General features: G+C 41.6%; 2 protein-coding genes across 2 annotated transcripts in view; one reads left to right on the top strand and one right to left on the bottom strand.

The window, feature by feature from the left end:
- Window positions 1-23,667, top strand: part of ARL14EPL (ARF like GTPase 14 effector protein like) — a 57,322-nt gene extending 33,655 nt beyond the window's left edge. Inside the window, exons 2-4 of the mRNA XM_075854816.1 lie at window positions 2,376-2,490; window positions 4,294-4,427; window positions 22,162-23,667. Coding sequence (XP_075710931.1) covers window positions 2,392-2,490; window positions 4,294-4,427; window positions 22,162-22,387 — 459 coding nt within the window. The 5' untranslated portion in view covers window positions 2,376-2,391 and the 3' untranslated portion in view covers window positions 22,388-23,667. The remainder of the gene's footprint in view (window positions 1-2,375; window positions 2,491-4,293; window positions 4,428-22,161) is intronic.
- Window positions 15,309-18,098, bottom strand: LOC142657131 (uncharacterized). Its single transcript, XM_075832186.1, has 4 exons — window positions 17,980-18,098; window positions 17,381-17,892; window positions 15,866-16,792; window positions 15,309-15,379 (listed from the first exon to the last, which is right to left on the bottom strand). Exons 1-4 carry the CDS (start codon window positions 18,096-18,098, stop codon window positions 15,363-15,365), a joined length of 1,575 nt encoding a protein of 524 aa, XP_075688301.1. The 3' UTR covers window positions 15,309-15,362.
- Window positions 23,668-23,991: the final 324 nt, after the last annotated feature.

The raw sequence follows: 23,991 nt of genomic DNA, 5'->3' as shown, positions 1-23,991 counted from the left end.
ATCAGGGGGGAGGATATATAGCAGTGTGGCTACTGAGCGGCAGGATTTGGGCCCAGAATGTACTAAGGAAAAGCAATGTTACTAGAGAAAGTGTCCTTTCTCATTTATTATGGTAAAACACTGGAAAAACGTATGGATTGCTAGAGTGGAAAAGAAGTTCCACTCTGTCTTTAGGACAGTACAGGGTTTGGACTGCCTTAGGAGTCTAATTAGCTGCCTGCTTTAAAAAAGGTGTGATCTATTCACCACAGGCATTGCCAGCCTGTGGGAGTCAAAAGTTCTGGTAACAACATATGTTTGTTGTGAGGTGCTGGGCAGAAGGCCTTTCACCCTCATAGCTAGGGAAGTTGTCTAGTTAGAGGCTGGGCAGCCTAGCGTTTATCTTGTACAGTTTTGTAAAACTGCTTTTCATGTATGAAGACAATAAAGCTGGTTGCGGCCAGTTTCAAACTGAATACACTGTATAGGGGTGAAATCTTTCAAGTGTGCCAACCATCTTGACCCCGGATATGGTGATCCTGTGAGCGAACATACCCCAAGTTGTATATATGTGTGTGTGTGTGTGTGTGTGTGTGTGTATATATATATATATATATATATATATATACACACACACACTACCGTTCAAACGTTTAGGGTCACTTAGAAATTTCCTTATTTTTGAAAGAAAAGCACAGGTTTTTTTTTTTCAATGAAGATAACATTAAATTTATCAGAAATACACTCTACATTGTTAATGTGCTAAATGACTATTCTAGCTGCAAACGTCTGGTTTTTAATGCAATAACTACATAGGTGTATAGAGGCCCATTTCCAGCAACCATCAGTCCAGTGCTCTAATGGTACATTGTGTTTGCTAACTTTGTTAGAAGGCTAATGGATGATTTGAAAACCCTTGTGCAATTAGCACCGCTGTAAACAGTTTTGCTGTTTAGAGGAGCTATAAAACTGACCTTCCTTTGAGCTAGTTGAGAATCTGGAGCATTACATTTGTGGGTTCGATTAAACTCTCAAAATGGCTAGAAAAAGAGAGCTTTCATGTGAAACTCGACAGTCTATTCTTCTTAGAAATGACGGTTATTCCATGCGAGAAATTGCCAAGAAACTGAAGATTTCCTACAACGGTGTGTACTACTCCCTTCAGAGGACAGCACAAACAGGCTCTAACCGGAGTAGAAAGAGAAGTGGGAGGCCCCGCTGCACAACTGAGCAACAAGACAAGTACTCTCTAGTTTGAGAAATAGACGCCTCACAGGTCCTCAACTGGCAGCTTCATTAAATAGTACCCGCAAAACGCCAGTGTCAACGTCTAAAGTGAAGAGGCAACTCCGGGATTCTGGCCTTCAGGGCAGAGTGGCAAAGAAAAAGCCATATCTGAGACTGGCTAATAAAAGGAAAATATTAATATGGGCAAAAGCACACCGACATTGGACAGAGGAAGATTGGAAAAAAGTGTTATGGACAGACTAATCGAAGTTTGAGGTGTTTGGATCACACAGAAGAACATTTTTTGAGACGCAGAACAACTGAAAAGGTGCTGGAAGAGTGCCTGACGCCATCTGTCAAGCATGGTGGAGGTAATGTGATGGTCTGGGGTTGCTTTGGTGCTGATAAAGTGGGAGATTTGTACAAGGTAAAAGGGATTTTGAATAAGGAAGGCTATTGCTCCATTTTGCAACGCCATGCCATACCCTGTGGACAGCGCTTGATTGGAGCCAATTTCATCCTACAACAGGACAATGACCCAAAGCACGCCTCCAAATTATGCAAGAATTATTTAGGGAAGAAACAGGCAGCTGGTATTCTATCTGTAATGGAGTGGCCAGCGCAGTCACCAGATCTCAACCCCATAGAGCTGTTGTGGGAGCAGCTTGACCGTATGGTACGCAAGAAGTGCCCATCAAGCCAATCCAACTTGTGGGAGGGGCTTCTGGTAGCATGGGGTGAAATTTCTCCCAATTACATCAGCAAATTAACAGCTAGAATGCCAAAGGTCTGCAATGCTGTAATTGCTGCAAATGGAGCATTCTTTGACGAAAGTAAAGTTTGAAAGAGAAAATTATTATTTGAAATAAAAATCATTATTTCTAACCTTGTCAATGTCTTGACTATATTTTCTAGTCATTTTGCAACTCATTTGATAAATATAAGTGTGAGTTTTCATGGAAAACTCAAAATTGTCTGGGTGACCCCAAACTTTTGAACGGTAGTGTATATAATGCACCTCACCAAATAAAGTGGTAAACAAGTAAAGCACGTTTGAAAAACTATATGTAATGTGTATATACTATATGGCAAAGTATTCTTTCATAAATAGAGCAGACATTTCATTTTCTTATAGTACAAACTATACTTATTTTTTTTTTACTTTATAGATTTCTAAAGCTCACAATGAGTGAAAAATCAATGTGTGCAAAAAACAATGAAGGACAAGAAGGCATGGAGAGAGATGCTATTAAAGATGACCATCCAAGACCCCAGAAACAGTTGGTATGCCTTTCACAATCTAACATTCTACTCAATTCATTCTGGATTTCTTACAAATGCACGTGCCACTTATTTAACACTATTACTGCTCAACTAGTATACACCGTTCAGCCATAACCATAAAACCACCATAATGCTCTGTTCACATTTGCCTTGTGGCTTTTGTTTATAACGGAAGCCACAACACAGTGGCGGGTCCGTCGCAGATGCTCATTTGGATTGAGATCCAAGTCAACATTTTGAACGCTTTGTTATGTTCCAGTGCACATTTTCCTGCTGAAAGATACAACTGTCATTAGGGAATAACACTGTCATAATGGGGTGTACTTGGTCTGCAACAATGTTCAGGTAGGTGGTGGCTATCAAAGTAACATCCACATAAATGCCAGGATCCACGGTTTCCTAGCAGAACATGGCCTAAAGCATTACACTGCCTCTGCTGGCTTGTCTTCTTCCCATAACAGATCTGGGTGCTATCTCTTCCCCCAGTTAATGACCCACATGCAACCTCCTGCCCACGTGATGTAAAAGAAAATGTGATCCATCAGAGCAAGCCACCGTCTTCCATTACTTCGTGGTCCAGGTCTGCTCAAGTGCCCATTGTAGGTACTTTTCGGTGGTAGACAAGGGATCTATCACATCTAACTAACTTTTTCAGCAATTTGTGCTACAGTAGCTCTTTTGTGGGATCAGACCAGATTAGCTAGTCTTCATTCCCACACGCCTCAATTAGCTTTGGGTGCCCATGACCCTGTTGCCAGGTCACCCGTTGTCCTTCCTTGTACCACTTTTGGTAATGCATTTACTGACCACTGCAGACCAAACACCCCACAAGACCTTCCGTTTTATAGATGCTCTGACCCAGTCATCTAGCCATTACTATTCGGCTCTTATCAGTCACACAGGTCCTTACAACACACCAACTTCAGGAGCTGACTGTTTACTTGCCGCCTAATCTACCCCCCCCCCCCCCTCTTGACATATACCATTGTAATAAGATCATGAATGTAATTCAATTCACTTCACTTGTCAGTGGTTTTAATGTTAGTGACAGCCACATGGACCCCTTTAAAGTGGCAGCCACTGTGTACTTGTGCATGCATTCCTACCCTACAGTGCAGGCAACAGGAACAAACATGCACTTTAGGCCCTGTTCACATGGAGATTTTTGCAGGTGGAAAAATCTGCCTCAAAATTCCTTCAGAAATTTTGAGGCAAATTTTGACCTGCCTGCACACTGTTTTTTGCTACATTGTTCTGCCGCGGCCATTGAGCGCCACGGGCAAAAAACACTGTGAAAACCACTTTTTCTGACCTCCCATTAACATCAACGGGAGGAAGAGATGGAAATGCCCGAACATAGGGCATGTCGCTTCTTTTTCCCGTGAGCGGAAAAAACGCCTCTGCCTTCCATTGAAATCGATGAGGCGATTTTGGGCGTTTTTTGCCGTAGTTTCCGCATCAAAAACACTACGCTATTGATTACGGAAAAACGACAACTGAGACAAACTGAAAGCATTGGGACCTGATCAGTCACGATTGAAATCAATGGTGATGGAAACGGAAACCTTTTGGTTTCCGTTTGTGTCAGTCAGGGACCCGTTCCGATGGAAAGCTCAGACGGAACGTCGGAACGGGACCCTAGCACATATGTGAATGAAGCCTAAGCAATACAAGGGGGGAAAGCAAGAAATATAGTAGATTACCTGTAATCTGTGTATTAAAAGGGAGGCTTGGGGAAGTATAGTGGGGCGATCAGACTGTGTTAAGTACTGATAATTTTTATAACCTCTATTGTTTTTACAGCAAATTGATAGACAATTGAAATGTTTAGCCTTTCAAAATCCTGGGCCTCAGGTCGCTGACTTTAATCCTGAAACCCGAAAACAAAAGAAGAAAGCCTATATGTCTCAGATGAATGGATATTACACTACCAACAAGTAAGGGACAATACTGTGTCATTTGCCCTGTATATATAAAGTTAATTATTTTGCAAAAACATAAACCATTTCTATTTCTTGAGCTAGCTCTGTTTAAAACCAAAATATTTCTGCCCCAAATAGTGTGTATGTGTGTATATATAATATAATCTAATATAGTATAGTTAGTAGAAAAAAAGAAGAGCAGCACATATAAACGCAAAGTATGCGTAGTTGTGTGTGCACAAGCCTTAGGACCTCAGACTCTAGTCCCACATATGTATTTCCAAACGCATAGGCAGCACAACACTGGTTCCAATTCAGTGAAAAAGGTTTATTCACCCATACGTCAGTGCAACGTTTCAGCCCACATGGGCCTTTCTCAAGCATGCTTGAGAGAGGCCCATGTGGGCTGAAACGTTGCACTGACGTATGGGTGAATAAACCTTTTTTCACTGAATTGGAACCGATGTTGTGCTGCCTGTTCGTTTGGAAATATATATATATATATATCTGATATGTGCAACTCCTGCTTTCAGCTATTAAAGGGTTATCATGGTTTAACCCCTAGGCGCACCAGGACGCAACTGTACGTACATGTGGCCAGTGTCTTAGTGCACAGGGACGTACAGTTACTGTGTGGTTCCCGGTGCACTTTGTCGGCGACAGTGTGCACCGGGAACCGGGAGGCCAGCTGTCCCTGACAGCTGACACTCCACTGTATGCCGATCAGCGTCTTATTTCGGCAATTAACCCCTTGATTGCGGTGATCGATTGCAATCACCGCATTCAGGGTTTTCTAGCTCATCGGCAGACCTCACGATGAAATCATGCAGATGGCTAGCATGGCGATTGGAGGCCAAGTAATGGCCTCTGTGTCTGCCATGTACGGAAGCCTATCCGGATCAGCCTCCTAATAGACATCCTGTCAGAGTGACCGGACGTCACTGCCGTTCGCGATGCACACTGTCGATGACCGTGTCGGTGACCGTGTCGGCGACGGTGTGCATCGGGAACCGCGAGGTCAGCTGTCCCTGACAGCTGACACTCCACTGTTTCCGATCAGCAGCTCATTGCCGCTGATTTCGGCAATTAACCCGTTACATGCGGGGCTCGATTGCAATCTCCGCATGTACAGGGTTTGTAGCACATCCGCAGCCCCTGTGCAATTGTGGGAGCTGCTGATGCTTGTGATGGCACCCGGGGGCAAGATAACGGCCCCTGGGTCTGCTATGTATGCAAGCCTATGAGGATCAGCCTCTGGCTGGTCCTCGTAGACTGTCAGAGTGACTGTGACGTCACACTAACAGTTGGAATACGTTAGTATTCTAGCAGCGATCAGAGCTGCAGGTAAGAAAAGAGTCAAAAGTAAACAAAAAATTAAAAAAAAAATTTCCTATAATAAGTCACTTATTATAGGGAAAAAATGAAACCGTTAAAAAAAGAGTACACCTATTTGGTATCACCGCGTTCGTAACGACCCAATCTATAAAACCATAATGTTATTTTTACTGCAAAAAAAACGAACTAAAAACAATGCCAGAATCACTATTTTTTGGTCACCACCCCTCCCAAAATATAGAATAAAAAGTGATCAAAAAGTCGCACGTACCCGAAAATAGTACCAATAAAAACTACTACCCGTCCCACAAAAAACAAGCCCTTACACAGCTTTTTTTGACTGAAAAATAAAAAAAGTTACAGCTCTCGGAATATGGGGACACAGAAAATTATTTTATAAAGAAGTGATTTTACTGTGCATACGCCGCAAAACATAAAAAAAATATATACATATGGTATCGCCGTAGTCGTACCGATCTTCAGAATAAAGTAAAATTGACATAGCGCATTATGAACGCCGTAAGAAATTAAGAATTTAAAACGCCAAAATCACTGTTTTTGGCCACCAAAGCTCTAAATAAAATCTAATAAAAAGTGATCACAAATTTGCATGTACCAAAAAATTGTATCAATAAAAACTACAGCTCGTCCTGCCAAAAATAAGCCCTCACACCGCTCAATTCATGGAAAAATAAAGTTATGGCGTTTGGAAGGCGGGGAGTGAAAAACTAAAATGGAAAAGCAAAAAAGGATCAGTCCTGCAAAGGTTAATTAATTTCTATTAAAAAAATAAATTATTACCACATGTGGGGTATTGTCATATTCGGGAGAGATTGCGTTACAAATTTAAGGCGACTTTTTCTCCTTTATCCATTGTGAAAATGAAAAAATTCAACATTTTAGTGGACAAAAATGTTTATATTCATTTTCACGGCATAATTCTACTAAATTCTGCAAAAGACCTGTGTGGTATAAATGCTTACTATACCCCTAGAAAAATTCCTTGAGGGGTGTAGTTTCCCAAATGGGGTCACTTTTGGGGTGTTTCCACTATTTTGTTCCCTCCAGGGGGTTGCAATTGCGACATGGCACTAAAAACCAATCCAGCAAAATCTGCGCTCCAAAATCCAAATGGCGCTCCCTCCCTTCTGAGCGCTGCCATGGGTCCAAACAGCAGTTTATTACCACATATGGGGTATTTCCGTAATCGGGAGAAGATGCTTTACAAATGTTGGGGTGCATTTTCTTCTTTCTTCCTTGTAAATATTAAAAATGTCTGTTATTTCAGAAAAAAAGTAGATTTTAATTTTCACAGACTAACTCCAATAAATATAGCAAAATACCTGTGGGGTCAAAGTGCTAACTATACCCCTAGATAAATTCCTTGAGGGGTCTAGTTTCCAAAATGGGGTGACTTTTGGTGAGTTTCCACTGTTTTGGCACCACAAGACCTCTTCAAACTCGACATGGTGCCTAAAATATAATCTTAAAATAAGCAGGCCCCAAAATCCACTAGGTGCTCCTTTGCTTCTGAGGCCGGTGTTTCGGTCCATTAGGACACACGGGCCACCTGTGGGATATTCCTAAAAACTGCAGGACCTGGGCAATAAATATTGAGTTGTATTTCTCTGGTAAAACCTTCTGTGTTACACAATTTTTTTTATTACAAATTAATTTCGGCAAAAAAAAGAGAAATTTGTACATTTCCCATTTACTTTGATTTATTTCCTGTGAAACGCCTAAAGTGTTAAAATACTTTCTGAATGCTGTTTTGAATACTTTGAGGGGTGCAGTTTTTAAACTGGGGTGACTTATTGGGGGATTCTAATATATAAGGCCCTCAAAACCACTTCAGAACTGAACCGGCCCGTGTAAAAATAGCCTTTTGAAATTTTCTTGAAAATGTGAGAAATTGCTGCTAAAGTTCTAAGCCTTGTAACGCCCTACAAAAATAAAAGGATTTTCAAAAAATGATGCAAATATAAAGTACACATATGGGAAATGGTAACTAGTGACTATTTTGTGTGGTATTACTATCTGTTTTACAAGCAGATACATTTAAATTTAGAAAAATGCACATTTTTGCACATTTTCTCAAAATTTTGGTGTTTTTCATGAATAAATATTGAATTTATCGACCAAATTTTTCCACTATCCTAAAGTAAAATATGTCATGAGAAAACAATCTCTGAATCGCTTGGATAGGTAAAAGCATTCCGGAGTTATTACCACATAAAGTAACACGTCAGATTTGAAAAAATCGGCTGTGCTAAAAGGCCAAAACAGGCTGCGTCCTAAAGGGGTTAAGCAAATAAAGCTTATTTATTGTGTAATCAAAATATATGCAAAATGTTAATATACTTTAGATCAGCTGTTTATAATTTAAAATCTCCGCTTGACGTCATTGAATGGTAACCATTATTGTTGCTTCCAGATTATGAAGTTCTGTTCATGTGGTGATCACATGAATGTTTTGTTACCAGAGCTCTATTATAACAGGCAGGGCACCTGTGTCCGTAATATGCAGTATGCCTATAATACTCCCATAAAGCACCCACATAATACTTCTATATAGTGCCAAAATAATATGCATTATCCAAATAATATGCGGATGACTGTTAATGGCGGTACGTTGGCTGTCATTATTTCGGAGCGGGTGCTTTCTACAGAGAATTTTTTTTTTAATCTCAAATCTCCCTGACACTTATAAATAAAAGATGGCTAATATTATTTTGAACATGTCAGCAAACTATAGACCCCCTGTATATATTCATTCAGGCACTTGGTGATCCATCTCTGTGAGAGAGTGCACTTTGTTGCCGATTCATTGATGGCCTGGAGGTAAAGATTCCTTCACCTTCTCAACCAATGCAGTGAGCAGGCACTATCATTGTACACCCTGTCAGAGTGCAGTTCAGTAGGCTTCATAGTGGGGACGGTTCTTACTTCTGGTAAGTTCTCCTGGTAAGTTCTGTCTTGCCTCTCTCTGCTCTGACCTTATAAACCCCTAGCTACTATTGCTCATTACTAATGTGCTTACCTAGCTCTTCCCACCGTAACTCCCCTTTGTTCACCTGGGGGTAGGTGTAAGAAAGAGTTCACCCTCCTCCCCCCAGACATGCTGGTGCCATTGGCCATGTGGCCAGTGCCATTTTTAAATCCCCTGCTACACCAAACTACCTTTATCAGGGACGCCCTGGCCCCCCTTATGCTTCCTCGGGCCTAGTCATCCCTCATTCCTAATAAGGTGTGCACGTGCTACACCCTTAGTAACATACTTTAAACATTAACATATCAGACTTAAATTGGCAAGTAAATTGTGGCATGCACCACCATTTATTAAAAAACATTTACCATAGGCAATACAGCGCAGGAGTAGCCTGACCTCTATCGCGACATGGCACTCCCTGAGCTGGGGCCCACCTGCCCCCAGCTCGCATCCTGTAAACCAGGACAGCCATGCCCCCTGCCACGGCTGTCGTCCCCCCCCAGGCAGCCGCCAGACTGTCGTCCGGCCTTCGTGATTACCCAGGCCCAAAACATCGTAGGGACCTGCCGTATAACTAGTGTCCCCCCCCCCCGCCACGTGAGTTCACCCCGCCGTATAGCTGGTTGTAAGCTCACCGTGGTCCATCACCAAAACCGCTCTAACAGGAGTGCAGTGCCACGATCCGCCACCAAAAAAGGTAGGCTCCCCTCCGCCGATCTTTCCTTTTTTTTTACCCACTAAAAAACTCCTTTGCACCAGTACTCCAGTCCTTCTTGCAGATTGTTGCTAAATATGTCCAGTCTCACATCTGATAAGTGTACACCATCATTCCTGTACATTCCTTGGCACCCAAAATCAATACCTTTGTGCTGAATAAAAACTCCTTCCATCTCCACCATAAAGTCCTTCATGGTCTTGTTGACCTTCTTCCTCACCTTTTCAATGGCCACTGTTGATGTTGCCCCATCTAACTTTGCCTTTGAATAATCTCTGACCACAAAAACTTTATTCCTGGCCACCTTTCTTTCCATACGGCAACATCCACCTTCATCTTGTTGACCAGTACCCAAGCTTTGGTACTAGTCAGGTTGTTCCCTCCAGTATGCATCACGATCACCTGCGGGCACCCCCCCTTTTCAGCTTCCTTCACCAGCATTCTCATTTGGAACCATCGAGGTCCACGTCTCCCGAACCACTTCACCTTGACCCCGTCGCCTGGCAGGCCCAGTTGTAATCCATACGGTCTCCTATTTGGTCTCTCTGAGGCCCAGTACACGAAGGAGTGTCCCATCACCCATACACTTTATTTTTTTTTTCTTCTGCGGGAGAGACCATACAATCACTAATATAGCAATGGACGAATATAAGTGCGTAAGGCATTGGATTTACATCTCCCCAAATGCTTAATCCTCCCCTCATCTGATCCTGCTGCTGCTGCTTCTGCTGCCGCCCCAGCTGTGAAAGAATGTGAACCAATTTTGTCGTTTTCTAGCCCTACTGCCACTGCTGCCCTCTTAAAGAGGCTCTGTCACCAGATTTTGCAACCCCTATCTGCTATTGCAGCAGATAGGCGCTGCAATGTAGATTACAGTAACGTTTTTATTTTAAAAAAACGAGCATTTTTGGCCAAGTTATGACCATTTTTGTAGTTATGCAAATGAGGCTTGCAAAAGTCCAAGTGGGTGTGTTTAAAAGTAAAAGTCCAAGTGGGTGTGTATTATGTGCGTACATCGGGGCGTTTTTAATACTTTTACTAGCTGGGCGCTGTGAAGAGAAGTAACATCCTCTTCTCTTCAGAACGCCCAGCTTGTGACAGTGCAGATCTGTGACGTCACTCACAGGTCCTGCATCGTGACGGCCACATCGGCACCAGAGGCTACAGTTGATTCTGCAGCAGCATCAGCGTTTGCAGGTAAGATCGACTTACCTGCAAACGCTGATGCTGCTGCAGAATCAACTGTAGCCTCTGGTGCCGATGTGGCCGTCACGATGCAGGACCTGTGAGTGACGTCACAGATCTGCACTGTCACAAGCTGGGCGTTCTGAAGAGAAGAGGATGTTACTTCTCTTCACAGCGCCCAGCTAGTAAAAGTATTAAAAACGCCCCGATGTACGCACATAATACACACCCACTTGGACTTTTACTTTTAAACACACCCACTTGGACTTTTGCAAGCCTCATTTGCATAATTACAAAAATGGTCATAACTTGGCCAAAAATGCTCGTTTTTTAAAAATAAAAACGTTACTGTAATCTACATTGCAGCGCCTATCTGCTGCAATAGCAGATAGGGGTTTCAAAATCTGGTGACAGAGCCTCTTTAAGTAGCTGACAAAACTGGAACCTTGCCAAATCACCCCATTTTAAAAACTGCACCCCTTAAAGTATTCAAAACAGCATTTAGAAAGTTCCTTAACCCTTTAATTCCTGTGAAACACCTAAAGTAAAGTGGAAGGGAAATTTGCAAATTTTACTTTTTTTGCAGAAATTCCATTTTAATCTATTTTTTTCCTGTAATACTGAACGTTTTTAAAAGAGAATCACAACTTCATATTTATTGTCCTGATTCTGCAGTTTTTAGAAATATCCCACATTTGGCCCTAGTGTGCTACGGGCCTGAAACAAAGGCCCCAGAAGCAAAGGAGCACCTAGTGGATTTTTCGGCCTTCCTTTTCTTAAATTATATTTCAGGCACCATGTCAGGTTAGAAGAGGCCTTGTGGTGCAAAAACAAAGGAAACCCACCAAAAGTGACTCCATTTGGGAAACGACACCCCTAGAGGAATTCAACTAGGGGTGTAGTGAGCATTTTGACACCCCCCCCCCCCCAGGTGTTTCATAGATTTCATTAGAATTGTGCAGTAAGAATTAAAAATGACATTTTTTTCCACTATGATGTAGCTTTAGATCAAAATGTTTCATTTTCTCATCAAATAAAGGAGAAAAAGCACCATAACACTTGCAAAGCAACTTCTCCAGAATATGGAAATACCCCATATGTGGTAATAAACCACTGTATGAATACACATCAGGGCTCAGAAGTGAAGGAGCGCCATTTGGCGAGCAGATTTTGCTGGATTGGTTTTTCTGCACCATGTCGCTTTGCAAAGCCCCTTAGGTATCAGTACAGTGGAAACTCCCCAAAAGTGACTCCAGTTGGCAAACTACACCCATTGAGGAATTCATCTAGGGGGGTAGTGAGCATTTTGACCCCACAGGTGTCACATAGATTTTATTACAAATGGGCAGTGAAAATGAAAAATTACATTATTTTCCAATAACCTGTAGCATTAGGTCAAAATTTTTCATTTTCTCAACAAATTAAAGCGGAAAAAGCACCGTAACATTTGTAAAGCATTCTCTCCAGAGTAGGGAAATACCCCACATGTGGTCATAAACTGCTATTTGGACACACAGCAAGGCTCTAAAGGGAAGGAGCGCCATTTAGTATTTGGAGTGGAGATTTTACAAGATTCGTTTTTTGACACCATGTTGCATTGAGCTATAGTATCAGTACAGTGGTACTCCTGAAAAATTACCCCATTTTGGAAACTAGATCCCTCAAAGAACTTATCTAGGGGTGTAGTGAGCATTTTGACCGCACAAGTGTTTTGCAAAAATGAGTAAACAATAGATGTTGCAGATTGAAAATTGCTGTTTTCCACAGATATGCCATTTCAGTGCACAATGTTTTGTGCCCAGCTTGTACCACCGTAGACACACATCCCATAAATTGTTAAGCGGGTTCCCCAGAATACAGTAATACCCCATATGTGGTCATACATTGCGGTTTGGGCACACTGCCAGGCTCAGTTGGACCACCATTTGGCTTTTGAAGCACAGATTTTGCTTGGTGTTTTACTGGTATTTCAGTTTATAATGTGGGGGCATATGTAAACTGGGCAGAGTACATCAGGGTATATGTAAGCTAGGTGGAGTACAACAGGTCATAATAGGATGATGTAATAATGGGGTGAACAAATAATCCATGGATTAGTGTGGTAAACTTTGAACCAATCCTTTATTCACAGGCCGGGTTTATTGGGTATTATACAAAATATTTGCGCTCCAGTATTGCCTTATATTTGACTTCTCACTAGCCCTATAAGCTGCACAAGGCCCTAAAGTTTCCTCATCTCCGCTGCATCTACAGGGTCCACCTGTGGGGTCCAGCAAATGATGATGAGGGGTATTTAGTGAAATTCTACTGGACCTAAAAAATTAGTCTGGGCCGTCATTTAGCATAATTTTGCATCATTGCGTTTTGAGAGACATAACGTGTTATTTTTCCGTTGATGGAGCTGTGTAAGGGCTTGTTTTTTGTGGAACGAGTTCTAATTTTTATTGGTTCCATTTTGGGGTACATGCGGTTTTTTTTGTTTGTTTTTTTATTGTTCACCATGCAGTATAACCAACATGTTAACTTTATTCTGCGGATCGATACAATTGCAGCGACACCAAATTTATATTGTTTTTTTACGTTTCACTATGTTCCCACAATAAAAATACTATTTTCTAAAAAAAAAAATCATGTTTTAGTGCCGCCATTTTCTGACAGCCATAACTTATTTTTTATTTTTTAGTTGATATCGCTGCTGGAGGGCTTGTTTTATGCGTGACGAACTGTAGTTTCTATTGGTACCATTTTGCGTTACTTGCAACTTTTTGATCACTTTTTATTACATTTTTTTTGACCAGATGACCAAAAAATAAAATGCTGTCATTGTTTTTTATTAACAATTTTTACGGTGTTCACTGTGCGGTAAAAATAATGTGATATTTTTATAGATCAGGCCGTTCTGAACGCGGCGATACCTATTGTGTATAGTTTTTTTTTTCATGTTTTCATTTTTTTTCTAATAATAAAGGAGTTGATCAGAGAAACAGGGCGATTTATTGTTTTTATTGGTGAAAACTTTTATTTTTTCTTTAACATTTTTTTTTAACTTTTTTCACTCTTTCTTTTACACTGACCTGGGGGCTTGAATATCTGGTCTTCTGATCCCCAGTACAATACACTGCACTAATGTAGTGCAGTGTATTGTAACTGTCATTCATCTGACAGTTAGCATATTAGGTTCTGCCTCGGGCAGGACCTAATAGGCTTCCGTACCTGGGCAACCAGGAAGCCTAGCAACGGCTTCCTGGTTGCCATAGCAGCCATCGCCACCCGCGATCCATTTTGGGGGGACCCGGGGGGTACAGAGGGAGCTCCCTCCCTCTGTCAAGCACTTCAATGCGGCGGATACCATTGACAGCCGCATTGAAGGGGCTAAATGGCTGCGATCGGCAGTAACAGCCATTGCAGCGAGATGTCAGCTATGTATGACAGCTGACAGCCACTGAAGATGAAGCACGCACAGCTCCTGTGCTCGCTTTATCTACAGCGTGTGGCTGTACGCCCTTGTGCGGGAACGCACTTTGCATCTGGACGTACAGTCACGCCCAATAGCGGGAAGGGGTTAAAACTCTCCGGATGCAATGGTAACAATCTAAAAGCGGATTCAATATCTACCTTGGACATCAATGCCCCCTTTCCACATCCTCTTACCCATTCTACCGCTGACACAAATGACTGATAATGTACCTTGTTCACTTCCTTACCTATTGCATCGTTGACCGACCCCCCCCCCCCCACCTCTTGGGTAAGACAGGTGCTGAATCATCCTGTACTTACCCTCCTCTTTCTTGGGAACCACCCCCAACGGTGATACCAACATGCCTTTCACTGGCGGAGCATCAGAAGGCCCCTCTATTCTCCCCACCTCCTTCCACAACTTATGCTCCAACACTCCGGGTAATATATCAGCCGATTTCAAGTTTCTCAATTTTTTGGAACCTTGCATCTCTCCCTCAACAGGTAATTTTAAAACCGAACTTAAACCCCTCCTCCCAAAATACAGCTTTTTCCCTATAAGGATAATGCCTTAGCCACTCACTTAGCCTGGTTATGTTCACTGGGGACTGCGCCTTTTGCAAACCCATAAAAGGAATTACTGGGCTTACCTTCACATTTTTCCCCCCGCACTCCACCTGGGGGTGCCCTGCTCCACACTTGGAGCACGCATGTCTAAATCTACATGCAAACCCCCAATTACAATTCCTTTCATTATATGCCTAACAAACCATTCTGCCCCTACTGAATTGTTTGGGCCCCTTGGCCTCTATTTCCACCTGCACCCTCTCTCTCACCCCATCAATCTGGACCATAAATCCAAAACTCGAAATCTTACTTCCTACCATCTTTTTCCTGAAAGCCCTGTCATACTCAAATCAGCCCAGTCCCCCGTAAAAAACATGCACATCAACCACCAAGTCCACGTACTTTAAGATGTTGGTGCAATGTTCCGGTCTGGATTCCACCCATACACTGGTGTAAACTAGGAACCCCTTGATCCACTCCACAATAGTCTTCCACTGTTTCCTATGTGACTGACCGCTTCCCTCCTCCTTTGCCGCCACCGCTTCCCCTGATAACTCAAAAATATCTATGCACTTCCCCCTCCCTAATACGTTTAAAAAAAAATCCAAAATTATAATACAATATATTATTTTTCTTTCTCTTTGTTTTTCCTCTTCTGTGTCCATATGTTCTCATATGATGCTCAACACCTCAGAACCGATCACTATACATAGATATGATCTAGAAGGAGAAAACATACTTAATAATTGATCTCAGACCTATGGCTTCAAGATGAACTACTATATCTGTCATATAACGATGCCAATAAATGACGTGCTATGTGATAATAATAAAATAAACATTAGTGACTTAGATCATTTAGAACGTGAAAAATAAATGAGGGAAAGGATATAAAAATTATTATGTGAAATGTAAGAGACCTGAATAAATCATAATAAATATGAAGGTCATAATAAATGTGAACGAAAATATGTGATCTGTGCAAATAGAACATAAGAAAAATCTATATGTAAAAATGAAAAATGACTCGTTATGTTTTATAGAAACCGGTAAATAGTAGTTCTTCATTTATGCCCCTAGGGGACATGCATTTTACATTGAAGATCCACCTTGCTTCATGTTGCAGAAGTCTGGGGACTATATTGCCCCCTCTAATGTTTGTCTGTATGTGTTCCAGACCGGTCACTTTAAGACTAGAAGTCTTACCTTTGTGTACTTGTAAAAAGTGTGAAGCCACCGAGGTCAGAATCTTGTTTTGTTTAATATCTCTTTCTGCCAATCTGATGGTTGATAGGTGATGTTGTATTCGTTTTCGTAGTTCTTGACTTGTCTGACCTATATAAACCTTGGGACAAGAACAGGTTATCGCATAAATGATATTTTTAGTTCGACAGTTAATGTATGACTTAAGTGGGTATTGCTTTTTGTCAACTGGATCTGTGAAAGTGTCACTAGATTCAACAAATTGACATATATTGCAATCCCCACATGCATATGAACCTATAAGTTTAGTTCCTCTACCTAGTCGTGTCGTCGGTCTTGAAAAATGACTTCTTGTTACCCTGTCCCCAAGATTGCGGGCTCTTCTTGCTGTTAGGAGAGGTCTCTCGGTTATGTGTGGTATAAGTTTGGGTTCACATAATAGAATGTTCCAATTTCTATTTAATATTTTGGTGATATCTTGCCATTGACTGTTATAGGCTGTTATGATCCTTGGCTTGTTGTCTTTTATCCGATGTTTGGGTGTGAATGTCTGGATTCTATTGCTCTTTGCTGCTTTTGAAAAAGCTTTCGAAATAACTTTTTGTGGATATCCTCTTGATTTAAATCTTTCACTTAGATCCTTTGCATGAAATTTGAAATCTTGTTCCTCGCTACAGTTTCTCCTAATCCTCAGGAATTGTCCTGTTGGAATACCATTTTTCAAGTGTGGAGGGTGAAAACTTTGGTAATGGAGCAGATTATTAGTAGCTGTTTCTTTACGGTACAGTGTGGTCTTTACTTGAGGTCCGTGCATTTTGATTTTTAAGTCGAGGAACTCAACCATTTCCTTTGAAATTTTGGCAGTGAGGCGTATATTCCATGGATTCTCATTAAGTTCTTCAATGAATGACCCGCATTCTTCTGCTGTCCCTGTCCAAAAAATGAGAATGTCATCTATATATCTTTGCCATTTAATGACATGCTGTTGAAAACTTATAGATGAATATACGTATGTCTCCTCCCACCAACCTAAAAAGAGGTTAGCGTAGGAGGGAGCACAACGTGCCCCCATAGCTGTGCCAGAAACTTGGCGATAAAATTTCCTATCAAACACAAAATAATTGTGTCCAAGGACAAATTCAAGAAGATCAAGCAAAAAGGAATCATGCTGTCTGTTAGATGCCGTCTGCTGATTAAGGTGATGCATAACTGCTCTCAGTCCCAAATGATGCCTAATATTAGTATACAGGGATTCTACATCCAAGGATATAACCAGGGTGCCAAAGGGAACCTCCAAGTCATTCAATTGTTCTATAAGATGCATAGAATCCCTAGTATAGGATTTAAGTTGTAGTACCATGGGCTGTAAAAAATAATCTATATAAGTGCAGGCCTTTTCACAAAGGCTACCTATACCAGCTACAATTGGTCTACCTGGAGGATTAGTCAAAGATTTATGCACCTTGGGCACCAAATAAAATGTTGGTATAATAGGTTTCTCTGTTTTTAGATACTTACATTCATTGTTATTGATGGTACCATAATGGGATGCTGCATCAATAAGTAAATCCAATTTTTTCTTAAAGGTATCAGTTGGGTCAGATGGTAAAACCTGGTAAAAAGATGTATTAGTTAGTTGTTTTAACGCTTCCTGGGTATATTGTTCCGTACCCCACAACACAATATTACCTCCTTTATCTGCTTCTTTGATGACAAATGTGTCATTTTCACTCAAGGAGGATAAAGCTAATCTCTCAGGTTTTGTGAGGTTGTCCCGTTGATGTTTAGATATGTCCAAGTCCTGAATATCCTTAGACACTAGTTCAAAAAAAATTTGTATTGGTGGACATAGCTTAAAAGACGGAGTCTTTTGTGAGGGGGTTTTATAGGGAAATTTAAACTTACCTAGTTCTTCATTGCTCTCATTCTCTTTGAGTAGATCCAAAAGATCTCGGAATACTTGTCTATCCTCCTCCGGTAAGGTGTCAATCATGGAGGGTTGATGATATAGTATTTTAAACATGAGTTGTCTACAAAATAAATAGACATCCTTAGTTAGTTCGAATTTATCTAGCCTTCTCGTGGGCGAAAAAGTGAGTCCTTTTTCTAGAACTGACCTTTCCAAAGGTGTTAGTGCATATGAGGTGAGGTTGATAATTTGTAATTGTTGTGTTACGGTGTTTTTCAAATTTGATGTTGCTTCGTAAAGTTCCGTTTGCTGCGTTTGGGGGACCATTCCCGATGTCTCGGTCCTCTTTTTCTCACGTTTACCTCGCCTGGTCCTCTTTCGGTGTCGCTGGTGTCCGTAGATAAAAAATCACTGGTAGATTCTTCAGCGATAAATGGTGCAACATTTTGTTTTGTATGGGTATTTGTGTATCCTTGCCTTCTATTCCCTGCATGTTTCCATTTATATGCTCTCTGTTTTTCAAAATCTGTTCTATCTCTGTGAAATTTTTGTTTTTTGCCTTGAATAATATCTTTTTCATATTTTTCTATAATCTCCCTAAGTTTCATTTGAAATGGTTTAACCATGTGGGTCTGGTCAAATCCTGTGAGTTTACTTTCTAAACTCTTGATGCGTTCTTTGATCTGAACCACCAGATTATTATCATGTTCAATCAGCATACGTATGAGTATATGGGAACATTGTAATAAACCCTGTTCCCATATTGATTTAAAGGTAATATCAACCTCCCATGCAGGAAAGATTTGTGCTCTAAGCCCACGTGGTGAAATGCCCAATTTCAAGTATTCCTCCAAGCTTCTAACGTTCCACCAGACTCTGGTATATTTTTTATGTAACATGATGATTTCCTCTGTCAATGTCTTGAATTCCACATTAGTTACAACCTCCACACTAGTACTAAATATTGACGATAGTTGGCTGTTCCAAATAGCCTCCCTGGCCTCAATGTCCGATGCCATACCGTGCGCCATAGCCAACGCACTAACAATATACGAAAAAAATGATATATAAAATATCAATATGTAAGATTCCTGCGTGCCAAACGCCACAAAAAGTCACATTCACCAAGAAATGGCAAGTATGCTGATAAATACATGTATATCACTGGCAGGCACTGCATATATCATGCCACATACCCTACAAACCACTATATATAAAGCAAAACAAATGGGTATGTATAAGGCAACGGGTATAACTTTCAAAGAATAACCATATGAGTATACAAAATAACCGTTTATTGAATACCAAAACACTACATAGAAGTTAAAAACATTTAAAATAGCATATGATATGCCATATACAAATCACTGAAGGAGGAATACCACCCTGATAAGTGGCTAGCAAATAGCAAATCTGTGGCAAATTTGCATATGTCGGGGACAATGAGCATGAATAAGTATCCTGACCGCCTGCTGCTAACACTTTTTCCACTAATGAGCTGTTCTTAGCCTGACCCCCCCCCCCTTCTGCGCCTACCTTCCCCTTTTCCTTTTACAGCCTTCAAACTTTAAAAATTGGTGGGGGTTTAGCATGCCCATAGAGCCACCTTGAAAATTACCCTCCCTGTGTATATGCGGCCCATTAAAATAATAAAAACACTGCTGGGGTGGTGGCAGGGAAACTGAGTAGGGGGGATGGGTTTGGGAAAAATTGGGCTGAGTAGGGGGCCAAATTAGGGTATGGGGTTTGGAACAGTCCACTTGGAAGTGTCTGAGGACGGAGGGCAAGTGGGAGGACCGGATGTGGCAGAGGATGGGTAATGTATGCTTAGTGGGGTAACCATGCACCGGTGGAGGCAGCGGCCATGGCGTTTCCGGCCGGACCGCTAAACTTACGGAAGTGACGCTGTTCTGGACTTCCAATTGCGTGGTCCGAATGCTCCCGAACAGCGTGGACCTGCGGCAGGAGAGGGGTTGCGGCTTGGGGCGGGAAGAGGCTTGCAGGGCAGAACAAGACGCCTGGGGGAGGACGACAGTGGACAAGGGTAGGGGGGAAGGATCGCGGATGGCTGCGGGAGGAAGAATAACTGTCTCCTTGGGACTGGCAGGGGGACAGAGGAGACCCCCTTGCGGTATGGGACAGACTTACCCGGCCTAATGGAATCCCGAAGACGCCTGGGGACCACGATTTTCCGCCTTGGTCTCGCTCCAGCAGTAGACACCAGCTGCATTCCAGCGACTACTTCGCCAAACTACTTCTACTGGGACGGTTCTATCTTCTTCTTTCCTTTTCCTGGTAAGTACTGCCTTACCTCTCTCTACTCGGCCCTTATAAACCCCTACCCGCTCCCCCTCCCCTATTGCTCATTACAGATGCGCTTACCTAGGTCTTCCCACCGTCACGCCCCTTTCTTACACCTATCCCCAGGTGAACAAAGAGTTCACCCTCCTCCCCACAGACATGCGGCCAGCACCATTTTTAAACCCCCTGCTACACCTAACCACCTTTATCAGGGATGCCCTGGCCCCCCTTATGCTTCCTCGGGCCTAGTTGTCCCTAATGAGCTTACACTGGTACAACCCTTTACAGATCTTTGGTACCAAAGGCATTAACAAAAAAAACCTATTACTGCACAATATTTGTGAAAAACCTCTTGCTTCCTGATGCCTGCAATTAATTAGCTCTAATGTGTCCCTGTGGCAACTTTTCCTGTCCTTTGCTCTTGCACATACCTTTATCATAGATCCCCCCCCCCTCCCCCCCTTTAGTGTCCATATAATGACTACTTATATTCAAACTAGCTAGTGGTAGTAAAGGCCCTTTTACACTGGCCATTTCTCTGACAAATGAGCGTTCATCCGAATGCTCGTTCCCAATTGTTGCCCTATATAAACACGGCAGCGATCAGCCGACGAACGAGCAATTGCTAGTTCATCGGCTGATCGCATCTTTTAAAATTGGTCACTAGTACCAAGCACATTTACTCGTGTAAACAGGGTATGTGCTGACAAAAAAGATGCAAATGTATGTGGACAAACTATCGTATTTGAGATCGTTCTCATTGAATACCGATTTGACAATGATTAACTCCCCCCGTTTCGGCCGCAATATTAAAATACTCCGCATTATCTGTATATAGATACCCTGTACATTAAACAGAGCAGCATGTTCACTATCGTATTCGAGATCGTTCGTCCCCATACATTCTGACCATTGCTCCTTGTAAATGGAGCTAAAGCTAACAAGTCCCAATTGACGTTCTGTATTATCGATCAGCGCTCCTTTAATGGCCAGGAAATCTGCCTCTGTAAAACCACCTCAAGTGCTTCTTTCTCATTGCATGAATACTGCACAAATGTTGGGGAGTACAAATCGAATACTCTAAATATAAAACCAGTGCAGCAAGTATTACTCTGGATTAAAGGGGTCATCCAGCCTCTAAAAATTGATGGCCTGTCCTCAAGATAGGACATCAATAGCTGATCTGTCGGGGTTTGACACCCCCCCCCCTCTGATTAGCTGTTTTGAAGGGGGGTGCTGCGCTCGTACGAGTGCTGCTTCCCCTTTGTTTCTTCCTGCTCACAATCGTTGACACGGAAGTAGCGGCGATTCACAATTATTGCAGGCTTCTCGCCCACTCCCTTCAATGGGAGAAGGCTGCAATACTGTGAATCACGGCTACGTCCATGTCGACGATTCACAGTGAGTAAGAAGAAATGAAGGGGAAGCAGCGGTCGTACGAGCACATCACCCCCTTCAAAACAGCTGGGGGGTCCTGGGAGTCTGACCCCGACTGATCAGGATAGGCCATTAATTTTTAGCGGGAGGATAACCCCTTTAAGGCTCTGTTCACATCACGTTCTGTGTATGGATGTATACAGCGGTGTATAGCCTGAACATATGCAACTGTATTCCATATAATTGCATACATCTGACATTGCAAAAAGAATGTATATCACGCAGTATACATTTTTCGATGATGCCCTGCTATTGGAAGCTCAGTCACATATGCTTATCCATACAGTTGAAAAAAAGGTATGCCAACTAATACCGGCCAGAGATATACCAAAAGGATATTTTTTTGGCCATACAAGAGGTCCATAGACGTCTATGGTTAAATCTCTACGTTGGAAGATTTTCACTGCATATTGGCCAGGAGTACACACAAAGTGGTGTGAATAAAGTCTAATATGAGCTACTTGGTAGATCTTTTTCATAAATGTGTAAATAATACTTTGATATTTTATGTAATCTATAATTAATGAGAAGCCAAATGTGCTTTCTTCACTAGAATATAGTCTTGTTCTAATAATATTAGCCCACCGCATGTGGATCAATCTGTAACATCCTGTATCGTCTAACATATCAATAAATGTAATGTCTTTCTCAGGATATCTCTAAAGAAATATGACAAGCAAGGTAAACTCCTGTGTAATAACCGGGACTTGTGTGACTGTCTGGAGGAGAGCTGCCAGGGGTGTTTCTATCCGTGCCCTAAGTGCAGCTCCAACAAATGTGGACCCGAGTGCCGCTGCAACAGGAAGTGGGTCTATGACCGAATGCAGACGGAGACTGGTGACCTCATTAGCAAACTGCCATTTTATGTTCCGGACTAATACAATGGAAGGTTTCCTTAGCAAAGTTTCTGTGGAAGTAAAATGTATGCATTTATGTGATACTGATTAATGTAAGGAAGGTCTATAAGCAAAGATAGTGGTCTGGTTAAATCAGTAGGGACTTAAAAGAGTTAATTTAAAAATAACTCTTAACACATCGGTCAGACATATCATAAAAGGTTGGTTGGTGTCTGGCTGCTGTCACCCTCACTGAACCCAAGAACAGGCCTGCTCAGAAGATGGAAATCAATAGATGTTCTAGAAACCGCCAGCACTGACCTGTTCTTGGGGTTAGTAAGGGGTCCCAGTGGCCTGACCCTTATTTCTGACCGATCATGTCATTTCTGGGACAACCACTTTAACTTACTACTTTTGAATAACGTAAATGAAATGATCACGGTCATCTTGTCTAAACTCTTCAGCTTTTATTGACCTTTTATTGAGATGTAAAGCTATAAGTAAGCATTCTTAGTAAAGTTGGGATTTTTGTAAAGAACTGTATAAAGCTGTAATACGGCACCTAGAGAAATCTATGGGACCACGCTTTACCCACATGTGCCTCTGTTTTAAAACAAAGGCGTACATTTTTTGTTTTCCATGTGATTTGTAGAAAACATTTTGGCACGTGCGATCGGATGCCGTATTACAGAGCTATTCTCTCCTAGAAGCATTGCCACCATAAGGAGCCATAGGGACTTTGCGTGCCACACAACAGCCTCCTGCACATGGCTCTGCCGTGTGCAAAAAGCCTAAGGCTCAGTTCACATCATGTTCATGCTTTCCTTCGGAGGTATACGTTGCCTCCGACACAATACTGTGACCTATGCCACAGTATAAACCTACAGTGGCATATGTTGCCCATTGGAACTCATTTTAAAAAAGTGTATGCCACGCGGTATACTTTTTCCTACTTTATTCCTCTGCATGGACTAGAGTAGTCTAATACGCTATTCCATACAGCAATAAACAAAGTATGACCATGCATAGCAATATGTCAAGTAAACTATCAGGAGCTTTGCCGACTCTTATGTCGAATGTAAAGCTTTAACATGATGTAAACAGATTCAAAGGCAGCATTCTTTGACCTATTTAAAAATGTTTATTTTAATTGTAGTTTGCTGAAGTATGGAAACTCACTAGCATGTTGAATTGTTTACTACGTGATTATGCAAGCCATGGCTAGTACAATACTTTCTGACTGTTATTTCTATATTATTTGTCTTTTTTATGAAGCAGGTTTATGCTTCGGAAACAATAGTTTTGGCTTTTTGTACTTTTGCACAAGTTTTATATTCTGAAAAAAAACAATTATTTTTTTATATTCAGAGTAATGAATATTTTTCATAAGTTAGTTGGTTTTTATAAGATAACTTTATTTATATATCCAGTGTTATTGTTTGTATCTTATTGCTGAAGTTTTTTATAATTTTGTTCCGTGGTCAGATTGAAATAAAAGATTAAACAATTATCGTGTGAAAAAATGTATTGGGCCTTTTTGGATAAAACAGCCTTTCTTGGCACTCAAAGCTCTAGCAACATTTGCTATACGCACCGTGCAGCGAGGTGTACTCTGCCTGGCTTCATCACTGTGCAAGCCAGGAGGA

This window comes from Rhinoderma darwinii, chromosome 1 (assembly GCF_050947455.1).
Source record: "Rhinoderma darwinii isolate aRhiDar2 chromosome 1, aRhiDar2.hap1, whole genome shotgun sequence".
Lineage (NCBI taxonomy): Eukaryota > Metazoa > Chordata > Amphibia > Anura > Rhinodermatidae > Rhinoderma > Rhinoderma darwinii.
Note: the sequence above shows the minus strand (reverse complement) of the source record. Positions and strands in the feature narration are given on the sequence as shown.

What these genes read in the sequence shown, in the direction of transcription:
- LOC142657131 (XM_075832186.1), bottom strand. Translation starts at nt 18,098, where the DNA reads ATGGTCCCCCAAACGCAGCAAACGGAACTTTACGAAGCAACATCAAAT. An exon ending in GCACTAACACCTTTGGAAAG is followed by an intron (nt 17,893 to 17,979) that starts GTCAGTTCTAGA and finishes TTTATTTTGTAG; the next exon opens with ACAACTCATGTTTAAAATAC. An exon ending in TACCATCAATAACAATGAAT is followed by an intron (nt 16,793 to 17,380) that starts GTAAGTATCTAA and finishes TTTTTTGGACAG; the next exon opens with GGACAGCAGAAGAATGCGGG.